Genomic DNA, 22,979 nt, shown 5'->3' with positions numbered 1-22,979 from the left:
ATGTAAATAGTTTTCCTAAACAGCTCGTCAATGTGATTCCTCTATAATTTGCTGGAGACCGCTTATCACCCTTTCTTTTATATATCGGTTTTATAACACCTATGTTCCAATGGGTTGGGAATGTTCCACTGTCTAGTATATCATTGAACAGTTTTTCTAATGAAGGCATTAGATAATAGCGTCCGTGTTTAATCATTTCGTTAAGGATAGAATCCATACCCGAAGCTTTCTTCAACTTGAGTTTTGATATTTGTTCATGGATTTCGTTGGTCGTAATAGGCTGCCCTAAAATGTCGTTATTCGGTGAATTTTCGTTTTCCCAGTCCATATCTTCATTTGAAAAGTCCAAAGTGGTGTGCGGTTCCTGGCTATCATATAATAATTTCTGATAATGACATATCCAATCTTCTGACGAAACAGAGGTTTCCTCTTCGACAGCATCGCTTTTTCTAAGTTGATTAATATACCTCCAGAAATCTTGACTGTGTTTTGGGTGTAAAGCATTAATTTCATTTACTATTTGGTTTTTGTATCTTTTATGCATCATTTTGACATGCTTTTTGTATTTCTTTTTAAGAACAAAATAATCTTGTCGTAGTGATTGGTGAGAACTGGGGTTAATTTTCTTTACTAATTGTTGCAGTTGTTTCTTTAACTGTCTGCAGGTGTGATCGTACCATGGTTTCTTTTCTTTGGTAGTTTTAGAGGTTTTCCGCGATGTTGCTAGGCATGATTTGGCCACCGAATTGATAATTTGGTTAAATTGCGAGATTTCATCGTCTACTGATGCGTGGTGTTCTGAGTTGAAGGAATCAAATAATCTTTGAACATTAGGATTGGATAATGCACTGAGAAATTTGTCTTTTGAATCTGCCTTCCAAAGAAACTTTTTAAAGTTCTTTTGAGTAGGTGCCGCTTTGCATAGTGGTTGTCTAGGTGCATTGTCTTTTACCATGTGAGAGCGGGAGGGAGTTAATTTTAGACTGATAGGACAATGATCTGAGTAGGTTGTCAAGGCTTGAACTTGAAATCCTAATATCGTCTTTATAAGGTCTTCACTTGCTAGTGCGTAATCGACTGTGCTTGCCCCATTAGTTTGATAGCAAGTGTATTTTCCATCGAGATCACCTGTTAGCCTGCCATTCAAAATTCGCAATCTATTTCCTATGCATAATCGTAATATTTCTCTTCCTACTTTGTTGATTGTGTAGTCCGCTTCGTTTCGCTTTGGGCAATCCGTGTCTCGATTGTAGGTATTATGAATTGTCAAAAAGTCATCCGCATCGTTTTCAATGAAATCGTTTAATGTCCCCGTTCTCGCATTGAAGTCACCAAGTAAAAGAACTTGGCCTTGGGTAGAGTTCTTTTGAATTTCTTTTTCCAAGATACTGATAACGTCTTCTCCTGCCTTTCGTTGTGATTGTAGTGGGGGTAGATAAACTGCAGCCAGGAAAATGTCTGCCTGGAGACCAAGCAATTGCTTATGTAATCGGCACCAAATTATGTTGGGGGAATCACTGTGTATACGAGAAACAAAATTTTGATGATGGTCTCGAATTAATACCGATACCCCTGCTTGGCCTCGTCTGCTTACGGTGTTTTTAACGGTTGAGTACACTGTGTACCCTTGAAAAGTTAATGTCTCGTCTTTTGCCCATGTTTCTTGGAGACAGATAATATCAAATTTGGATAGCTTAGATTTAATTGATTTAATGTTCAATTTGGTATTCGAGACGGTTTGTTTCGTCGGTTTAAGCCTAGTTTTTAGGCCTTGAATATTCCAAGAAATTATATTAAAAACGTTATTTTGATTATTCATCTTGAAGAAATAATAGTAATGATTAGATAAATTAAAGTACGTTAAAAAATAAAGGATAACTGTTGGACTACGTAAAAAATTAATAGAATAATATCAGTCGAATAAATACGACTAGATTGATTTGCATAAGCTGGTGAAAGTAAGTGACTATTAAAGTAAAGCTTACTGTTGATTTCCGCTTTTATGTTCATCGACCGTTTTGAAGTGTAGCCAGAAGTAAATTCAGCAATTGCTGTGACGGGTCCCTTGATAGGTTCCTAGTTCCATTTGGTCGAGTGTTGAAATGTTTTCCTCTTGGATTATGTGACTGTTGCTTAGATCGTGGCGAAGTGGAAGAGTGTCCATTTTTTCTTGCCCATTGTATTAGTGCGCCAGCCAAAACAGCAAGACCTCGCTTGTTATAATGCTTTCCGTCACGTGTAAAAGGCTTGCCTCCGTCGCTTTAACATCTATAAATTCCACATCCAGCAGTTTCATTTCCTCGTTTAATTGAGCGATCCTGTCGTTCTTGGTATCTCCATTGTTGTTGAATTGTGGTGGGATTTTGCAGAAGGCAGTTTTGGCATTTGGGAACTTGGAGCGTGATTCTGTGACTAGGATATTCAATTTATCTCTCAGGCTCTCAGTAGTAGATTCTGTGTGGATATGGTTGGTGCCCAGGTGAAAAATGACACGCTTGACAGCTTCGTCTGGTGTGGGATCACTTTGTAGATAATTGATAGCTGAATCAAACGTTGCGCCGCTAAGTGATCCAATGCCCATGGTCAATCTACGGCTTTCAAGGCCGCGCGTGTTAGAATCACCAAAAATAATGGTGTCTCCGACGGGTTTTATTTTCTTGAAGGCTTTTTGTTCTTGAGTAACTTGTTTCCGTTGATCTTGGGAGCTGGCTGGGGGTCTGTCGTTTTCAGGCGAAAGGACAATGGATTCTCGAGATAATGATTTCCGGTGTGCGACAGCTTCACCATTAAAAATGCTCTCTTGGATAGAATTCAATTCTTTCTCAATATCATCCACTCTTTTTTGAATTAACACGTTTTCTTCCATCACAGATGTGTTCCTTTGCTGTATCGTTTCATCATGATCATTGGCTTGTTCTGCTTTCTCTTCTGCTGTTCGAACGCGGGCAAATAGTTGTGTCATCTCTTGAGTTGTCTTCGCTTTGTACGCTGCGAAATTCTTGAAGTGGTTCTGAAGTTCTGTTTCGATGGACTCACGCAATGAGCGCTCTTTGATAATTAATTCATAACATCGTTGAGTTTCAGTTTTGGACTGTTGCAATTCAGCTGTTGTCGATTTAATTGTAGCTTGAAGATCTTGCAGAGTGCGTGTCGTGCTGTGAAGCGTTTCTTTAAGCGTGACATTTTCTTCAATTACTTTTGCTATTGAAGATTTTACAGACTGGATTTCTTTGTGATCAAATCCACCAGGAGTGCTTGGTAAGCTTCTTCTCCTAGAGTTCTGGGGCGATAAGCACTGACTGGATGATTGGGTGGTTATGAAACTATCGGTCTCAGTTTCTTTACTGTCAGACAGGGCGCCATTAATAATAGTGGCCAAAAGGTCATCTAATGATTTGGAGTTTCCGTAGTTTTCATCGGTCCGCTCTTTTTCAACGTTTTTCTTCAATTGCGGAAAAATTTCCTTACACCAATAACCGCAGTGGTTGCCCTGGATCAAGACGCGGTAGGTTGTTAGGTAAAAAGAAATAGTGAGATTGCCCAATCTTGTCGCGCCACGTGCTATGTCTGGAGGATCTTGCTCTTGGATTTGAGCCATCACCTTGGCTTGATGATCACTTTTGCTCCATTCAATTTCGTATGTTTCTTGAGCATTGTCGTCTCGGGCTCGGTAAAAGTCATCGAGACATCTTATCCACAGCGGCAGATTCTCTTTGCTTGTCATGAATGCCGTGGTTTTGTCGCCATCATTGTATAGCTTAAAATTAATTTCCTCGAACAAAGCTTGTCTGGACTGTTTTCCTCCTGGCATGTCGAAGGTGTCATTTGTTTCTTTTATGTCCTTTTGTGTAGCGTGTTTGAGTATCTTTACTGAGTCACTTACATCACCGATTTAGGCTCTCTAGTGCTCTGTGCTAACCGCCATTGTGAGTCAGTGAGTCAGTGAGTCAGTAAACAGTAAACAGTAAATCAGTGAGTCAGTGAGTCAGTGGGTGAGTGAGTGAGTGAGTGAGTAAAACAGTAAACAGTAAACAGTAAATCTTTATTGCGCCTTACTCTCCAAAGGGAGGTATCGGTCTCGTTACAATAAAGGTGATGATATCTACTAGAATAACTAATTAACTAAAAAGATCATACAATTACTTGTAATACAATTGGTATAAAATTATTATTTTAATTATTTTGCATTTAGGAAGTCTTTTCTCTTCTGAAACATTAAATATGTGTATTTACCTATTATCTTTGAAGTGCTTTCGTTTTCTAGGGTAAGTAAATACCGTATTTTATCCTCATCATTAAGGCTTTTGAAAACAACATCGTGTGTTGAAAGGAGAGAATGGAGCTCATTTCTAATGTTATCGTACCCTGGGCAATACATCAAGAAGTGCCGCTCATCTTCTATATAGCCTCTATTGCAGACTAAACACGTTCTTCCATCTACTGGGATTGGTGCACCTCTATTTTCGTATTTCCCAGTCTGTATTCGCAAGCTATGAACCCCCAGACGCAATTTTGTCATACTTATTCTATGTGCTGGGTTTCTGATAGTTTTGAGATAGTCTTCCAATTGGTAGTCGAATTTGACTTCTTTGTGTGTAAATTTCTCTCTAGAGCCTTCGGAAGTGTTGTTGCGAGCCTTCAGCCAATTTCGAATGTAGTCCTTTTTAAGCTGTTTCTTTATGGAGGAACGAGCATTCTTAATGTGTAGTTGGCTTGATGTATTGCCTGTAGAGTGCATTCGTATAGTTTCGTCATTATTTAATACGTCAAAAAATTGGCTGTGACTTTTTGCGTGATGAAAGGCTTCCTCTAATAGAGGGTTGACTGTTTTATGCTGCAATCTAAGCGAGTAACTAAATATTGAAGCTTTTATGTCTATACTTAAAGGGTACCGTCCAAGTTCTGCCCTACAGGCAATGTTCTCTGTGTACCATGGGGTATTTAGTGTTTGTTTACAGAACTTGATATGGACTTGTTCGATAGTGCTTTTGTCAAAATGGGTCTTATATGATAATAGCTCCGGTCCCCATATTTCGCATCCATATAGTAGTATAGGTTTGACAAGGGCATCAAAAAGCTTATTCTTAATTGTAATTGTGGTCGTATCCGAATTGGAGAACAATCGTTTCACTGTCGCAAGAACTTTATAAGCTTTTTTGCTAAGGATGTCTCTTGCGTAGGTATAGCGACCAGATGAGGTCATTTCTATTCCCAAATATGTTTGTTTGTCGACGATAGGTAATGCTTCTGAGTGAGTGAGTGAGTGAGTGAGTGAGTGAGTGAGTGAGTGAGTGAGTGAGTGAGTAAAATAGTAAATAGTAAATCTTTATTGCGCCTTACTCTCCAAAGGGAGGTATCGGTCTCCTTACAATAAAGGTTATGATATCTACTAGAATAACTAATTGACTAAAAAGATCATACAATTACTTGTAATACAAGTCTTTTCTCGTCTGAAACATTAATTATGTGTATTTACCTACTATCTTTGAAGTGCTTTCGTTTTCTAGGGTAAGTCAATACCGTATTTTATCCTCATCATTAAGGCTTTTGAAAACAACATCGTGTGTTGAAAGGAGAGAATGGAGCTCATTTCTAATGTTATCGTACCCTGGGCAATACATCAAGAAGTGCCGCTCGTCTTCTATATAGCCTCTATTGCAGACTAGACACGTTCTTCCATCTACTGGGATTGGTGCACCTCTATTTTCGTATTTCCCAGTCTGTATTCGCAAGCTATGAACCCCCAGACGCAATTTTGTCATACTTATTCTATGTGCTGGGTTTCTGATAGTTTTGAGATAGTCTTCCAATTGGTAGTCGAATTTGACTTCTTTGTGTGTAAATTTCTCTCTAGAGCCTTCGGAAGTGTTGTTGCGTGCCTTCAGCCAAAGTGAGTGAGTGAGTGAGTGAGTGAGTTTGTGAGTGAGTAAGAAATAGTACTAGTAATAGTGATAGAACGATAAAATTCATAGCGCTTGTATATTACATTTGTGAGTGAGCGAGTGAGTGAGTTGAGTGACTGAGTGAGTTAAGTGAGTGAGTTAAGTGAGTGAGTCAGTGAGTGAGTAAGTGAGTGAGTGATTGAGTGAGTGAGTAAGAAATAGCAATAGCAATAGCCATAGTCATAGTCATAGTCATAGCCATAGCCATAGCCATAGTCATAGTAATAGTCATAGTAATAGTAATAGTAATAGTAATAGTAATAGTAATAGTAATAGTAATAGCAATAGTAATAGTATTATAGTACTTTATCAAAACCAGTTAACAACTGCTTACTCGGCAAATTCCTGATATACACACATTACGGTCTGTTGGGTCATTCGTGCATCGTGTACCGTCCTTGACATTTCTTCCTTGCGGAGACCAGAATCCATTCTTGCTACATGACAACAAACATTTGTCTGACAGAGAACGAGAATTGATGTTATCGTTTAATAAATACCAATGATCACATGGTAAATGATTTACATATATAACTAACTTCAACTAGTGTCCTTCCCTGCGCGACTTAATTATTACCTCAGAGATATAATAAATATCTCACTAGCCTCGTTTTCTCTCTCCTTACCTAAAGTAACTGACCGAATTTTCTCCGTTGATATATTTATTGCACGCGCGCTTCGCGCTTGGGCCATAAATCAACTGGCAAAAGCCCGGTCTGTATATACAGTACGGACCTCGAGCTCGGTTAGTGTACAATGGCCTAGGAGGTTCACACTCCAGTTTTAATTTTTCACAATCCAGTTTTAATTTTCACAGTCCATGTTTTAATTTTTCACAGTCCGGTTTTAATTAAGTCACGCAGGGAAGGAGACTAACCTTAGGCCTAAAAAGCTTTTGTTTGGGCGTAATTAGGCCTAAGGTTATTTTTTTATAAATGTTTAGGATACTTTCTGTATTGGTAAAAACAATGACCTGTGACATTTGAGAGAACTGGTGACGACTCACAAAATTAAAACTGGACTGTAAATAAAATTTAAACTGGACTGTGAACAAAATTAAAAATGGACTGTGAAAAATCAAAACTGGACTTGAAAATTATAACTGGACTGTGACCCTCCTGGGCGATCGGATTAGTGAGAGGTATTTATTTCGCTGCCATATAATGTTAGGCAGGAGCCCATCACCCGGAGCGTGCAACTTAACTATACTTCTGCAACGGCGTTTTCACAAGTAAGGTTATTTTTAGATTGAATTTCCCGCTAATGAGACTCCCACAGGAGCCCGATGACCAATTACAAGAAATTAAGCTGACGTCATAGGGTCACCGAACCGGAACTGCCTTTCCTTTTTGACCTAATTCGCGGGAAGGGCTAGTCTAAAAATAAACCTACTTGTGAAAACGCCGTTTCACAGACCCTGTATGGAAGTTGCACCCTCCAGGATGGGCTCCTGTGTTAGGTGATTTTCGTATAAGATATGTAGCTGGTATTTCCAGATAATTTTTTGAAGCCCTCCCAACAAGGCCCTCATGTTCACGAAATCAGCGAATGAGCATAGTCATGAGTCCATAAGTAAGAAATACTAGGTCTACAGGTGGTTTTCACGTGACGTTATCGCCGCCATGTTGGTGGACGAAAACAAAAAATCTCTCATTAGCTCCTTTTGTTTGTCCACCAGCAATTGTACATTTGCAGCATTGTAATCTGTGCCTTTAAGGATTGGTTGCAAACCACCTATAAAACGTCATTTTCGAAGATCATGCTATAATTGGACGAGTTCTTAAAATTAGATTTGGTTTGCACGAACAACCAATCTCAATCCTATGGGTAATCTAAAAATAACTCGGTCTGTAAAAACACGGAACGATTTTGCATTTTCAAATGAGTTTGGAAAGTAAATTGCGTCTGCTTTGGTTTTGCCAACAGTCAAGGTGAAGAATCCATCGCCCAAAAGTAATTTTGTTTAACCAAGTTGCTTCGTCCCCATCGGCGTCTGAAAAGTGTCCATTTTGAACCAAATTTGGCGGGGCAATAAACAATACACCAAATCGGCTAACGTTTTGTTCCAGGTATTTTCATATCATTTCAATATGAATGCTACATCATAATGCAAACACAATACACAAAGAATCTTAATTTAACACCGGGAGATTTGAATTGGGTACAACATTGGGTCTATCGTTTTAAGTTTTCCCGCAAACCTTGGTTTAAAAATAGACACTTTTCTGACGCTGAAGAGGAAAAAAACCTGATACCAGATTCTTACCCTTGGTAATGGACTCTTCATTTTCAATGCTTTTCGATGTGATTGACCAGCAAAACCGGCGCCACTTTTTTGGCAAATGAAAATAAAAACAACTTGCACGCCCGTATTTTTCCGTCCTTTAAGTTGGTCTCCTTTAGGGTTTTAATTCAAAATATCACACGAGCATCCACGCCCTTCATGTGCGAAGTCCTCCTCCCCTCCCTCCCCCCCCCCCCCTCCCCTTCCTCCCACTTTCTGGAGTTAAATTGGTATGATCGGCCCGGAAATTATCGTCGGGTGCTTGCGTCTTCCACGTGACCTCAAATGGGGTCATTTTACGGCTTTCTTGGGGAAAAAACTGTAAAGGAATGTACTAAAGGGTAAATCGCTCGTGCGCACGTGCGGGGCGTGCAGAGTCATTGTTTGTGTCCATTAAATCAAGAGTGAATTAGATAAGAGTGTTGTTATGGCATGAATGGTCTCCCCAGCACTGTCACAAATGAGTCTATTTTTAGAATACCCGTTCCCGCGAAAATCAATTGTCATGGCCTTGAAAGAAAAGATGGCAGAAGCAGTCACACGCAACATGGCTTCTTCTGATCGATTAAAATTGGCGGCCCTTTGTTTCTTTCGCGCGCAAAGTGTATCCAAATATAAAGCCACTGTGACTGTGCTGCGGCAAGACCGCAAAGTGATAGTTCAACACTCTTATCCAATTCAATTCAATTTTTGCTTCTGCTCCTTATTGATAACGTCACCAAATGCCCGCAAATGAATCTGGGCTCTTGATGACGTCAGCGTCTTTTTAATACCAAACAATAAGTACTACATGCAGAAGGCATTTCGAGCATGACCTCTAAATTGAACTCTGCTGCTAGGGTTGTTGTACTGCCAAGTATTACTAGATTTTGGACAGTAGACTCAGTACACGGTATGTTCGATTTTGGTAAAAGGACATTGCTGAAAAGTCTTTTTTATAATTTATCCCAATCACTCACCGTTTTGTCCTTGAGGTACATCATAATCCCCTAAATCTCTCTGCCTCAGTGTAGCACATAAGTTTTTCTTTTAAATTGGCAAGATTTTGCTTTGAATGCGCCTCACAAATGAAAAACAAAGGACCAAACAAGAAATGCCAGGCACTTTGTGACCCCATTTAAAGACCAAAAAAGTTGCCTGTCCAGGAAAAGGCTTAGCAAATCTAATGACGACTTTTTCACAATCATAGCTTTTACACTGCGATAAAAGCACGATGGTGAGGACAAAACGGTGACTTTATTTGTTTTTTTCTGCAAGGGAAATAGGCAAAACACTGCATGAGCTTTGACATTACCGGAATTATAAAAGGCTCGAAAAGCAGGGTCTATGGCCTCACACTGGAGATCACGAAAAGACTTTGCTCCTTGAGGACATGGCTGTTTCAAAAAGAAGAAAGCAGAAGTAAAGAGTTGACCCTTAATTTAGATAAAGATTATAACAGGGGAGTGATGAGAAAAGCACGAATCTACTTTGCATTTTATAGGAAGACAGTGCCCATGAGAATCATATTTGAACGAGAACTTGTGAAACAATTAAAAGTAATTGAAGTTAGAAAGATCACAGTAGTTAATTAAGGGAGACACACAAGAAGCTTACGAGTTTACGATTGAACTCCTCTCTGCTCTACCAGCTGCCAGTTGATGTATTACGTTAACTGGAAGCAACACTGTTAACAGTCCCTTTAGTTCAGTTGAACCGCCCACTTTAGTCACGCAAGCGAGCTGAAGTGCTGAGGGGAGAATGAAGAAAGAGCGAAATGCCCTACAATTCGCTCTATCCCCATTCTCTCCTCGGCTCCTCAGCTCGCCTGGGTGCATAAAGCGGGCGGGGACTGTCAGCAGCGTAATTGGAAAAAGGCTTATTAATTGCGAGTTCGTTTCATATACCGTAGGAAGCGAAAACATTAATTGCATTTCCTTTATTTGAACAGCAGTTCTGTTACACAAATCGAATGTGGCTCAGCGTTATCTGTACTCTTATCAATAACGATATTTGTCGTCACAGTGGTCAAAATATCGTGGGCTCATGAGGTCCACGAAAAATTTTGACACTCACTCTTCGTCGATAAAATCACAGAGAACGGTAAACCACATTCCAGTTGTATTTTTTTTACCACAATATCAAACGTCAAACAAAAGGTTTATTTAGAGCTTGACCAAGATCGTGACGCAAAGAGAGAGCAAGCGTTGTCTGTAACTTTCTCGCAATCCAATTGATCTACTTTCCATAATGAGCGTTTCCGACTGGCTATTACACGAGCAGTGTTGTGTACAATAGACCATATTCGTTTTCTCGGTATTGGACTGGAACTAGCTTGCAATGGAGGCTAATGCGGGGGAATCTTTTCAAATGCAAATACTTTTTAATATATTCCCCCGCATTAGCCTCCATTGCAAGCTAGTTCCAGTCCAATACTGAGAATACGAATATGGTCTATTACATCCACAAAAACAAATCAGCCAATCAGATTGCGAGATTACAAGCACTTGTGGTAAAAAAGGAAAACAGACCTTATTCATAAATGGCGGTCACATTTATAATTCTTTTGTCCACGTGCAAATTAGCCTACCAGGCCTCATTTTAGAGCAAGAATTCTTTTCAATTCACTGTATGGTATCGAGGCTTGGTTGGCTAATTTGCACTTCGACAAAAGAATTATAAATTGACCGCCATTTATGAATAAGGTCTATGTGGAATGAAAATTCGAGGTTACATTACTTTTTGAACTTTGATGACAATTTATTTAATTGATTCTCTTCAATAAACCCATGTTCTCCTGTCTAAGAAAAGGTTGATTCGTTAAATTCTGGTTGATAATTACTTGAACGTTGCAGATTCTCCAATGTCCTTTGTCCGGCCCAAGGCAATCCTTTCCGCCATTCTTTGGTCTATAGACAAAAAAATAACTTGTTGGGATTTATAACGTCTTTACTGCTGACCGACAATAGCATGACATCAGGAGCCCATCACCGGGAGCCTCCATCCAGACTATATCCTTGAGTCAACCTTTGTCCGTATCTTTTTATATTTAGAATATTTTTTGAGGCGAACGCGATCACTGGTGCGTGGCTGCTTGTGACGTAATACAATAACTTTGTTCTGATTGGACGGCATAATGAATTCGCGGGAATTCGGACGTCTAAAAATAAAAAGATACGGGCAAAGGTTGTCCCCAAGGGTTTATATGGGAGATTGAGGCTCCGGGTGATGGGCTCCTGATGACATGAGTTATATTCATGAGGCACTTGGCCTACCAAATTAACAAAACTAAATGTCTATTTTTTTCAAACTATTAAAAGTTCAACGACTAAAATGGCACAAGTCCTCTTAACACTAGTTTGTCTGAAGCGACTAGCAATACCTCCAATTCAGACTGAAGCCCAATTTGGTCAATTATTTGTCATCTACTTCAAAATGTTGTGTTAAGAAACAACAGAAGCAACAACAGCAAACAAAAACAAAGAAACATGCGAAAACAAGGACAATACCCAGGAGGCGCAGAGGGGAATGGGCTCCAGATGGCACAGTAATGGGAAATGGCAGAACAGTGTCTCCTGCTACGCCCAATTCCTCAAACTCAAAGGCCGTTTAAGGACGGCGCCAGCTAATTAAAGATATTTTTGCCCTAGTGTCTGATTATGTAGGAATTGTAGATCTTAACAAGTGTTATTGAAATCCAAAAAGAAAATCGGGGGTTACCACGCATTTTTCAAATATAATTCATTGAGTAATATTTGCAGAAAGCTGTATGGCGTTCTTCTCAAATGGAAGCTTGTAATCTAGCATGTATGTGAGGCAATTTCGGGCTATTTTGTAGTTTTAATCCGAAATTGGCTCGCATCCGCGTTAGATTACATTGTAATGCAAATGAGGAAAACTAACCGTGAAAAGGGCTATTCAACATTGCAGAGGCGAGGTTAGATCTCGTAGGTTCTACGTGAATGTTCATTCAGTAACAGAAAATGTTGGAGACACGAAATAATCTGAGTTTTGGCGATAGAAATACTGCAGGAAAATGGAAATAAGACCCAAGGCCGCGAGCGGTGGTGGGATACGGCGCTAAGATGTTTCTTCCCAGTCCTCCAAATTACGTCACCAGATCACCTTGGTTTTGACTTGCACTTTCCGTTGCCTTTAGCAGCATGACATGAGGTCTTCAAGGGAAGCCTCCATCTCCACTAATTCCTTGAGTCAACCCTCATCATATACGGCGGATATGAAGTCAAGTGAAGCTATGATCCTCGCAGAAATAAACGCAATTTTAGCAATTGCACCGGTATCGCCAGGTCACGGGTTCAAAGCCCGTTGAAGTCTATTAAATCTCGTACCCAGAGTCCTTGGGCTCTTTGGTCAGCGGCTGAGCGCCCGGAAAGACTCTGGGATAATGAACTTGAACTATCTTTTTGATTGGTCGCTTCCATAACAATAGCAGTTTGACAGGAAGTCTGTAAGTAATTCGGAATTTGGAGGGAGATTCAAAATCTAAAACTAGTTTCAGTGCTGTTTTTTTTTTCTGCCTCAGAAATATGAAAATCACAAAATTAATAAAACGACGGGGTTTGAATTATGTCTAACACCAAACGGGAGTTTTCCCACGCTGCTAGAAACTAATTACTGTTACTGTTGCAAAAGTGCCGTGGGCGAACATTACATCAGTCACTTTGAGGAGAAATCGGTGGAAGAAGGTCTTGTCGAAGCCATTCAGAACTACGGAACCATAAAATTGACGTAGAAGAGGACATTGGTGTCGTTTCCACGCAAAAAAATTGTCGATCGTGTTCCCTGCACGATGGTATTCTGAACAATGGAATGCACGCCGAAAGACTAAAAATACACTTACCGAAAGAGTTAGAAGTGTCATCTTCACTCGCTCTTACAGCAAGCCAGTGCAGATCATTTCTCCAGTTTCCTTTATGGTGCGTAACCGTGGACAATCTTCTTGTCGGTGTACGTTGGATCAGTGGCTTGATCTAATCGGCGTCATTACAAGTTGAGAAGCTAAATATTTTGAGCTGGCCAGCCTAAAATATAGCGCACCACTAAAACCAAATCTACGTTGTATCTGCTCTTGCTCAAAATATTTAGCTTCTAAAATTTTTGTTTCTCGAACACTTTCAACCCGCTATTTCTATTGCTTACTGTTTTTTTCTTTTCTGTTTCCGTTTAAACTAAAGCATGCGCAATAAATAATTTTCAGGCTTTTCTACGCTATTGCTAAAATTGCGTTCATAACTGCGAGAATCATAGCTTCACTTGAAAAGTATCATTGATAATTTCCTTGGCGCTGAGATAGCTTGTTTTGATTGGCTTTTACATCAGTGGGCGTGTTGAATCTCCAAGTGAGGCGTTCTATAAATAAATCTACTCCGGGGAAAGGGTTGACTACTGGGAGGGCCAAGTATAGGAGATATGATGAGCTGCTGCATATGATAATTTTTTTAAAGCACTTTCAGAAGACGAAATTAAAACCCCGATTTACCGCTTTTTATCGCGGGTTAATCAGCTTTCGAACAACTGGACCAGCCTGACCTTTGATTTACTTGGCTAGACATTTTAGCCCAAGCACTTAAAAAGTGGTCTCTGCAGTCTCACATTACTAAAATTACCAAAGGGCTAAGTAAGGTCAGTCATGTTTGCAATCCATTTGTAAAAGTTTGTTATCTATCAGGATTGTACCAGTTCAGAAACTGTCACTGTGAATCGGTATTGATATTATAAATGATGGCTTGATTCAGCTCTTCGTTAGAGGTACTTAACGGTTGACATCGCAGTTCATTTTAGATTCCTTACGCTGGATTTGTACAAGTCCTTGATTTAAACTGAACTCCTCCATCGCACGGACGACTGCAGTTAGAATAAGCCGACCAACTACTCCAGTGACCATTGATGAGAGGAGATCCATCGTCTTCACAGTCGCCATTTATACACCACTGTAGACAAAAGCAGTCGATCAATCAATCAGTCAGTTAAACAATCACTCACTCACTCACTCAATCAAGCAATCAATTAATCAGGCAGTTAGTCAGTCAGTCAGTCAATCGATGGAGAATTGAGTACTTGAGTTAGCCGAATCAGTCTATCAATCAGTCAGTTAATCAGTCAGACAATCAGTCAACAAATCAATCAAGCAGTCAGTTGGTCAGCCAGTAAGTCAACCAATCAATCAATCTTCATCAATCAGTCAATTAAGGAGTCAGAGAATCTGTAAATATATCAACCAGTGAATCAATCAATTAATCAGTCTCGCAGTTAGTCAGTCAATCAATCAATCAATCGATCAATCAATCAATCAGTAATTACAGACCCTTCGTCATTTGAGTCGCTTTCAAAAGATAATGAAGTTAAATTGCAAAAGGCTTATTACGTGTCTCTCTCCGCATCTTGTTCCATCCGCCGGAGAGGTAGAGGAGAAAATGCATCTATAACCGTTACTTGTACATCCCAACGCTCCACAAGATGTCTAAGTAAGGAAAGAGGAGAAGAAAAAAAAATCAGAAATTGGTAGCCACTCGTACATTTTTTGGCTGTTTTCTACTCCAACTCTGGAAATGTGTTGTGAATTTTAGATCAGACATAAGCGGATGTACATTTTTCTAAAACGTTTGCGCCCATGGGCATACCGCAACGAACGGGTCCTCTTGATCACGACAAACTGTACAAAACGTTTCAACTGAGGCCTCGTTACACCATCACTATGCTGTCAAATGACACCGTGCACTCAGGAAAACTGACCGTATCTCTTTGTTGTGGAAGGTATTGCAAGATTCACTGCATCGACAACGTAATTCCTGATTAATTCACGATGCTACATCTGTGTTACTTACCAATATTTGTGGACAGCCGTAGAAATTCTCACCATGTATTCTTCTGCACTGTTCGTCTCGATTGATAATTTGTCCGGCGAGTTTGCCATAAAATTGTTTTGGTTCGTGTTTAACAAAAGACATATTAACTGGGATATCATCTAAGCAGTTTACTCTTTGACTGAAAAAAATAAGTAGATAATAGTGTTTTATAATTGAAATTGTAGTTTGAATTCATGAAACAACATTGCGTTAGTATTAGAAAATTCATCCTAAGGGAAAGTTAAGGAATATAACGGCTGTTTTGAGAAAGGAAAAATGGAAAAGTGGATTCTGCAACTCGCGAAAGCTATTAAGTTTTTGAATTCGTTCTGACTTCATTATTTCAGGGAAATCTGTACAAGTGAAAAGCAACAACAACAACAGTCGTTACAGGTGATTACTGAAAATTATCTGCGCTGATTGGTCGAACTTGAGGTGATTATTACGCAATAATAAACTAGGCATTTTTTTCAAAATGGCCACAAGCCATTTTGTCGAGGTGACAGACGAAGAATTTTATTGTTTTAAAAGAAATGCATAGTTTTCAAATAATCACCAACGGTACGTTATTATACTAAAACACTTATTCACCTCAGGCTCGGTAAATACCGGTAAATAAAAAACCTATACGACGCAAGGGAAAAGTACCCTCTGCGCGCGCTGATTGGCTAACTCCCTGGGTGATTAGCCAAGCACTTTAGCTTCTTTTCACTGTAACGCAATAAAAAATAAAATCCGAAACCATTCAAAGAAAGAAGCCAAGAAAATGTAATACTATAAAAGAGTAATACATGAATAACTCCTCCAAGTCTAAAGTCTGTTTGGCACATCGTTTCTGAGTTATTTGTTGAAACGTGTCATTCAATTTTACAGAGCTTTGTATGAAGACACCATGTTGGTGTTCATCGGAGGGACACCAATATGTTTTTTCGAATCAACAAAACATGTGGAGCTGAGTTTGCGATGAAAGCCCTCTCTTTTTGCTGGTGAGCTGAAATAAATGAGAACTAACATGTCTTCTACAGCTTGTATTGCTTAATTTGCCAAAAATCACAAGGCGAAACTGTTTTCAACCAGACAAAATGCTGTATTCTCAGAACAAAACCGACACGGGGCCTAAAACTGGTAAAAAGATTTACTTCGAAGTAATTTTTTGTACCTGGTATCGATAAAAATTTCAGAAGACCTCGCAGCTTTACAATCTAATCACGTCACGTGAAAACACTCTATTCACTTCCGAGTCGCGGGCTCTCGAGATTTGAAATTTCCCACCACATTTTGCAAAAATGTAGTAGTTTGTTGGTTCGCTTTTATTTAACTTGAGTAGTATGTTCTAAAACAACTATTCACCTCGGTCGGTTAAAGTGGTGGATATTTACCGAGCAGCGAAATCACCTCCACTGGTACGTCGGTGAATAATTGTGAATTATTCACTCTTATTGGCCGTTTTTATACCAAAGACATATGATGCGTCTGGGCGACTTTTGGCAATTTAATTTAATGCGTCTTTTAGTTCGTCATCTAATTCGTTCCTTACAAAGATGGGCGAGAGACACATTATACGACTGGACGAATTGAATTCTTTAGTGCGTCTTCAAAGACAAGCTGTGATTGGCTAAATTAGCGGGCCGTATTCTTCAGTGCTGCCTGCTGTACGAAAAGGAAAGGAAAGGAACTTTATTTAAGTGTCTAGTCGATTTAGCGCTGGAGCATTAATTGGGGACACTTTAAAGTGAAATTAACAATCAAGTCAAATGTCGGTTTTTGAGGAGAGGGGAAACCGGAGTACCCGGAGAAAACCTCTCGGTGCAGAGTAGAGAACCAACAAACTCAACCCACATATGACGCCGAGTCGAGAAATCGAACCCGGGCCACATTGGTGGGAGGCGAGTGCTCTCACCACTGCGCCATCCCTGCCCGCTAAATTTGAATAATGGTACATAATCTTGTAGAACTGTTTGTATCTTACAAGCACTTATTTCAAATAGCCAAGAAGATTTCGTTTATCGGATTTTGTCACGGCAATCTTTATGGTAGTTGAATCTTCCGCTTTACCTCGACTAGGTTCCTTTACCGCTTGGCTAATTACCACAGAGATTAAATAAACATCTCCCAAACCTATTGTAGTTCGCTCGGTCCGTACTGTAAAATTTTTACCGTTGATTTATGGCCCAAGCTCGAAGCGTGCGGGCCATAAATCAACAGGAAAAAACTCGGTCCATAATTTTACGGTGCGGACCGAGAAAACGAGGTCGACTCTAATTGCTTCAGAGCGAGCGAAGGGAGCAAGTATCAATGTAATCAGAATTTGAAACACATCTGTGCAAAAACCTCAATTATTTTGGCTCAGGGTTTACGATACCATACGGTACGATAATTTATCTATAGGAGGTTTTCACGTGACGTCATTGCCGCCATTTTGGTGGACGAAAACAAAAGATCTCTCTTTAGCTTCTTTTGTTCGTCCACCAGAAGTCGTGCATTTCTCTGTTGTTATTGGTGTCTCTAAAGGATGGTTGAAAACGTCCTATTCCACAGAGGACAGATCACAACACCGGGAACTCCACGCCCTATTCTTTGTGAAGTGTGTAGCCGAGTTCTTTTACGTCTGACAGGATTATGAACATCGAAGGGTTGTTACATGGGGCCTACGGTTTATTGTTCGAAAAGACTTGATAGTCTAACCATTTGCAGACGTAACTACCAAGACAGCACTCTTTCTTCTCAGTCTTTCATTTTAAAGATCCTGCGTGCTGGTCCGGCCGGAGTTTTTTATCTCTTGACCTTCCCCACTTCAGTCCGAGGCTCAAGAACTTGTTCTTCTTACTCTTAAGTAACTATAAACAAGACCATCCACAGCAATTTCATATCCTTGGACTCTACCAGAGTATATATAGTCTAAGTCTATTACAGTCCTACTCTCTAGAGTCTAGAGAGTGTCTACGGCACCTTCCTGTTGCCCTCTGAATTTTTTTACGTATTGAAAGACTTACAAGTGGTGAATATTTTTAAAACAGTTATTCTTTGAAATCGAGGTGAATAGCGGTAGAATATTTACTGAGCCGCGAAGTGGCGAGGTAAATATTCTGCCACTATTCACCGAGATTGAAAAGGCTAATAGGCCATTTTACAGTTGTTTGCTCAGTGACCTGGCCTATGAATGGCTGCGAGGCTGCCGGTGACCTTGAATCGATACAGACCTAACTGCTTTTATCATGTAAATTGTGTTGTTGTGATTCAAATTAGTCTACATTAACATTAGAAAAGCACAAAGGTTTGTATCAAAACAGGGTCACCGGCAGCCTTGCTTCCATTCTAAAGCCAGGCAGCTTAGCTACAACTGTAAAATGGTCTATTGTTTTAGTATCTACTCAAGAAGTGATCTCAACAACATTTGCAGGAGATTTAATTTGACATCTCAGTTCAAGCGTGGAAAACGTGCAAGCGGCACAAAGCATGCGCGAAAGTGTTTACAGAAGCTTCAACATAGCAAATCTAAATAACCTTCGTTAAAAGCCTCGTCCATAACAGCAAAATGATCATTTAACACCGTTTAAATCAACAGTCTAAATTGAACGTCTGCTTGTTAAAACATTTTCACCGTTGGATCAAAGTTTTAGAGGTTCATTTGAAATGGGAATTGAAAGTGCAGTTCATGGTAGATGATCTACATGAAATGGCGGCTCTAATTGAGGTGAGCGTTGGTTTGTTGTAAAATGACCTGTCTTGTTTCCTTGAAGCCTTGTGGAACTTTCTTAAACATTGTTTTAATTCCTCGATTTCAGCAACAAATTCGTTTTCCTGGGCGACCGGCCCTACAAAATTGAACAACTCCGAGTGAAACAAATTCAAGTTGTTAGCGTCATCTTGTATTCTCAATATTTCTGATTCAGAAATGCTGGCGAGTTTACGCCGGCCATTTTGTTTTGTTTGAATCACGCGTTATTCACTCCGTAGAGAGTGAATAATGCTCAATTACTTTAAGATAGTGAACCAATCAGATTGCTTGAAACACCAAGATCACTGAGTGAGTATATACTAAACTAAAATATACTTAGGGTCGTTGCTTCATCCACCTCCACTTCGGTGAATAGCTGTTAATTATCCGATAATTGTTAGCGGATATTTCAATGGACTTCACTGGTTTATTACCTTAATAAAAATTCCTGGAATTTTTCCATACTACACTTAGACCATTTCATTACTCCTGGTCCACTCGGAATAGTGGACGCCATGATGTTCTTGTGCTTGTTACACGGGGAAGCATCGTGTGATAAGCCCATCCTACAATAAAGTGAAACGAATTAATACGCTTTCGGTGGTAAAAAAAAGATATAGAAAGTAAAGCATCTTCATGTTAAACAACTGAAGAGAATTTTTGAAACATAGTATGCCTTTCGATATATTTTGGAATCGATTGAGTGGAGTTTTAAATAAGATATAAAATTTTGACTGTGATAGAGCGACTTTCGTATAATCTTGAAAAATTGCATGTCCGTAGTTTTTTTTCACCCACCAATGTTTGGTATGATTAAAACAAATCTCCGATCTCCATATTCCTGCCAAGGAAACTCTTAATATGGGCAGTAAACCGTATGATTGCCCGATCACATGACTGCATTTCAAATGACGTCAAAGCGAAATTTTCCAGAAAGTTCCTCGGAGAGATGACGTTGTTTGCATCCGTGTTCGCTAAGCCAAAGAAACTTCGCGCTCGTTTGTTTTTGTCGGATAAGCCTTTTTTATGTTTATTTTTCAAGGTCATATGAAAGTAACTCTATGTGATAGATACAACATGATAGGCAGACAGTTTGGATGCAGGGTGGCCTAGTGGTTATGGTGTTTGCCTTAGATCTGGAGATCCCGGGTGCAAGACCCGTTCTGGGGCCCGTTTCTCGAAGGTCCCGAAACTTAACGGGCCATTTTCGGGTGTCACAATTCTCTCTGCATCTCAAGAACGAAGAGGATTTAAGTCGTCAAATCTCACAGTAAGTTTTGTTTTTGTTACCTTGAAAATATGTTTAAAGATCGGCTTTCAAAAGCAAGCGGTTGGCAGTTTCACAAGTGGCTTTTCGGGCCCGAAAAGTTTTCGGGACTTTCGAGAAACGGGCCCCTGATCACGAATTCAATTTGATCCTGATAGCCTCTGGTTCAACTTGTCGGCTGTAAATAGCCAACTGGTTTGTCTCCGGCTAGCTGAGATTCTTAAAGTTGTTGGTTTTGCGAGTCGTTGGCCCTGAAAAACCCTATTGGGAGCGGCCAATTAGGTAGGTATGTATGTGTTGCAGGTCATTTTGTTCCTTAGATTAATTTGCAACCAAACTAGGTCATTTTGTTTCAACCTAGGTCATTTTATTTTAAGCTAGGTTGAAATTGATAGTAGGAAACATCAGCAAAAACCCATCAATTATTAGTAAGTACATGTAATATATTGGTTAGTAAATTGGTCATAGAGGAAAGGGGATGAACTTAGTGCAGCTTAGATTTTCATGAGTACTTTATAAAACCCCAATGGTTTTTAAGTCTAGGCACTGATTTTACATGGTTAGCATTAAGATTGAGGTTAGGCATACAATGCATGATAACCGATTGTACTTTTCTTTCTCAGAGCTTTTTAGGACATTTTTCATTGATGAATCTCCTTAGGATGGCAGAGGCCAACAATATTGAATTATTGTCCAAGGAATAGAAGAGCTGAAACACATACATGATGTACTGTTGATTTTTAATTTGCTTCGTTATTTCCTCTATCTTTTGCTTACTTTGAATTCTTATTAATCAAAGGCAAGTAAAAACAAAACTTTGAAAAGTCAGTAAAAAGGGTTTAATAATCTATTGATTAGAAGCCATTTTGTAGGCTCTTGTAAGTGTTATATCTTTTGAATTATGAAATAAAATATTTGTTACTTTTTTTCAATTTTGCTGAGTCTGCTTGTAGTGATAAATCCAAATTTTGTGATTATTTTGGGACAGTCCCCTTCAAGTTCTCCAATTTGAGCAAGTAGCACATTTGGATGATGGGGCGTTTCTTTTTCCATTTTATTAATTTTCAGCGCCACATAATCCTGAAGTTCGAACTTCTTCTTTGTCTTCTTCCCTTTCTGGTGCATGATAACTGCAAAAGACAGACTGATGGCTACCTGCAAATAGCGTATTAAGTTGAACACCCATTTCAAACAGTGCTGATAAACAGTATTTAAGTCTCAGGACCCATTTTTGAGCGGTTAGCTTTCAATAACTGTGATCCAGGGTTAGTCTGTAGTCCGCGGTCTGCATTTGGCAAGTGTCAGACACCGCTCTCCTTTAATGTCAAGCTCATCCTGCCACTTTTTCAAATTATTCACCATTTTCCTGCTCTGCATGTGATGTAGCTGTGACTTGTCCAATCATTTGTGGCTTTTTAATTTCTTTTCTATGAGAGATTCCAAAAACCACTTCATACAGCATTTTGCCAATTGTTCTGTGAATGGTTACATGTTTTTTTACAAGTGGTTTCTCCAAGATGATGACACCAGTGGTTCGGAGAAGAGTGTTTTTCTTTGGTTTAACTGTAAAGGTTAAATTATCTTTTGTTGTTCTATTTGCCTGTGCCACCATCTTTTTTTCACTGTGGGAACGCTGTGTTTGCGGCGAAAATCGGTTTGTTATATCATGACTAGAAATGATGCCTTGTTCTTGGATAAATTTAGCCTATGGACCCTTTAACTTCTTCACAAAGTTCTATCTTTGGCCTTTTAACTGTGTATGATTTGAAATTTTTCTAAGTCTCACTTCATGTCATTTACGCATGTGCGAAATGGTAGTTGCCGTGAAGGCTTGGAAATAGCTTAAACTCATTGGTAGAAAAAACATCTAAATGCTTACAGTTGCTGATTCGATGGCTTAGCGGTTAATACAGAGGAGACGTAATCTCAGATGTCCTATGGTGCGAGGGTTCGAGTCCTTGGAGCAGTATGGAATGTTGTGAAAGTTCAAGGTAAGAGGCACAGTCCGTTGGTAGTAAGCAAGGACCGTAGAGGGGAAGGAGAGGGAGAGATGGTAAGTGAACGAAGAACGGAAAGGTGCTTTCTTTTTTATTCCCCCTAAAAATCCAGGCCCCATTTTTTTTAATTACATCCCCAAAAAAAAGGGAAACCCTTTTTTAGACAGTTCATAATAACCTAGGTTGAAACAAAATGACGTAGGTTTAAACAAAATAACCTAGTTCAAAATATTTTGACCTAGCTTGATATCATTTTGACCTAAAGTACATTTCAAACTACAACATATGCATCGGGTAACAACTTCGAGGCGAAGCCGAGATATGACGTTGACGCGAATATTGTATATGACTTATTAAAGTGTTCTTGTTTGGTGGTTATTTTAGCAATGTAACGCATTCTAAGGGAGAATATATTCCTCAAACGATTTTCAAATGAAGAGCGAATGAAGATCAGATTTACAATTGTAGAAGAACAAGGTGTTTCTCTAGTTTTTGATTCATGAGCTATTGACAAATTTGATAGTATGGCCTTCATAACTTGCAATGTCGTGATGGAACCTCTTAGATCTGTGAAATGCGGGTTTCCCAAACCTATGGTTATGATATATCATGGCGGCTATCTTATCGAAGGGTAACCATAACATAACAGAGACTGAGATACAAAATGTGCTTGTTGGACACTGTATGGGAGAGAACGATATATGATTTCGCTAACTTGAATTATCCGATTAATCCTGGGTCATTCGAATTCCGCACAAATGGACCGCTTCAACGGCCGTTAGCCCCGGCAAAGAAATGGAAAGACCAGAGGATTCAGTGGGAGCATACTATCACCGTAGGGCAAGTCAACTGTAGAGAGTGAATTAGATGGAACACAAGTTCATTACTCAGAAGACTCGATCTGCGATGGAATGAGGCTCACTATT

The 22,979-nt window shown here is 39.5% G+C and overlaps 1 protein-coding gene across 1 annotated transcript in view; it reads right to left on the bottom strand.

Annotated features, from left to right (window-relative positions):
- The window catches only part of LOC138057331 (A disintegrin and metalloproteinase with thrombospondin motifs 6-like), a 75,795-nt gene that overhangs the window by 20,271 nt on the left and 32,545 nt on the right, over positions 1-22,979 (bottom strand). Inside the window, exons 12-18 of the mRNA XM_068903380.1 lie at positions 19,224-19,355; positions 15,051-15,210; positions 14,591-14,686; positions 14,017-14,156; positions 11,048-11,114; positions 9,521-9,602; positions 6,277-6,401 (exon numbers count right to left, since the gene is read on the bottom strand). Of these exons, the coding sequence (XP_068759481.1) occupies positions 6,277-6,401; positions 9,521-9,602; positions 11,048-11,114; positions 14,017-14,156; positions 14,591-14,686; positions 15,051-15,210; positions 19,224-19,355 (802 nt within the window). The remainder of the gene's footprint in view (positions 1-6,276; positions 6,402-9,520; positions 9,603-11,047; positions 11,115-14,016; positions 14,157-14,590; positions 14,687-15,050; positions 15,211-19,223; positions 19,356-22,979) is intronic.

The sequence above is a fragment of the Montipora capricornis genome, chromosome 7 (assembly GCF_036669925.1).
Source record: "Montipora capricornis isolate CH-2021 chromosome 7, ASM3666992v2, whole genome shotgun sequence".
NCBI classification, from domain to species: domain Eukaryota; kingdom Metazoa; phylum Cnidaria; class Anthozoa; order Scleractinia; family Acroporidae; genus Montipora; species Montipora capricornis.
The sequence above is the reverse complement of the archived record's forward strand: the minus strand, read 5'-3'. Positions and strand labels throughout refer to the sequence as shown.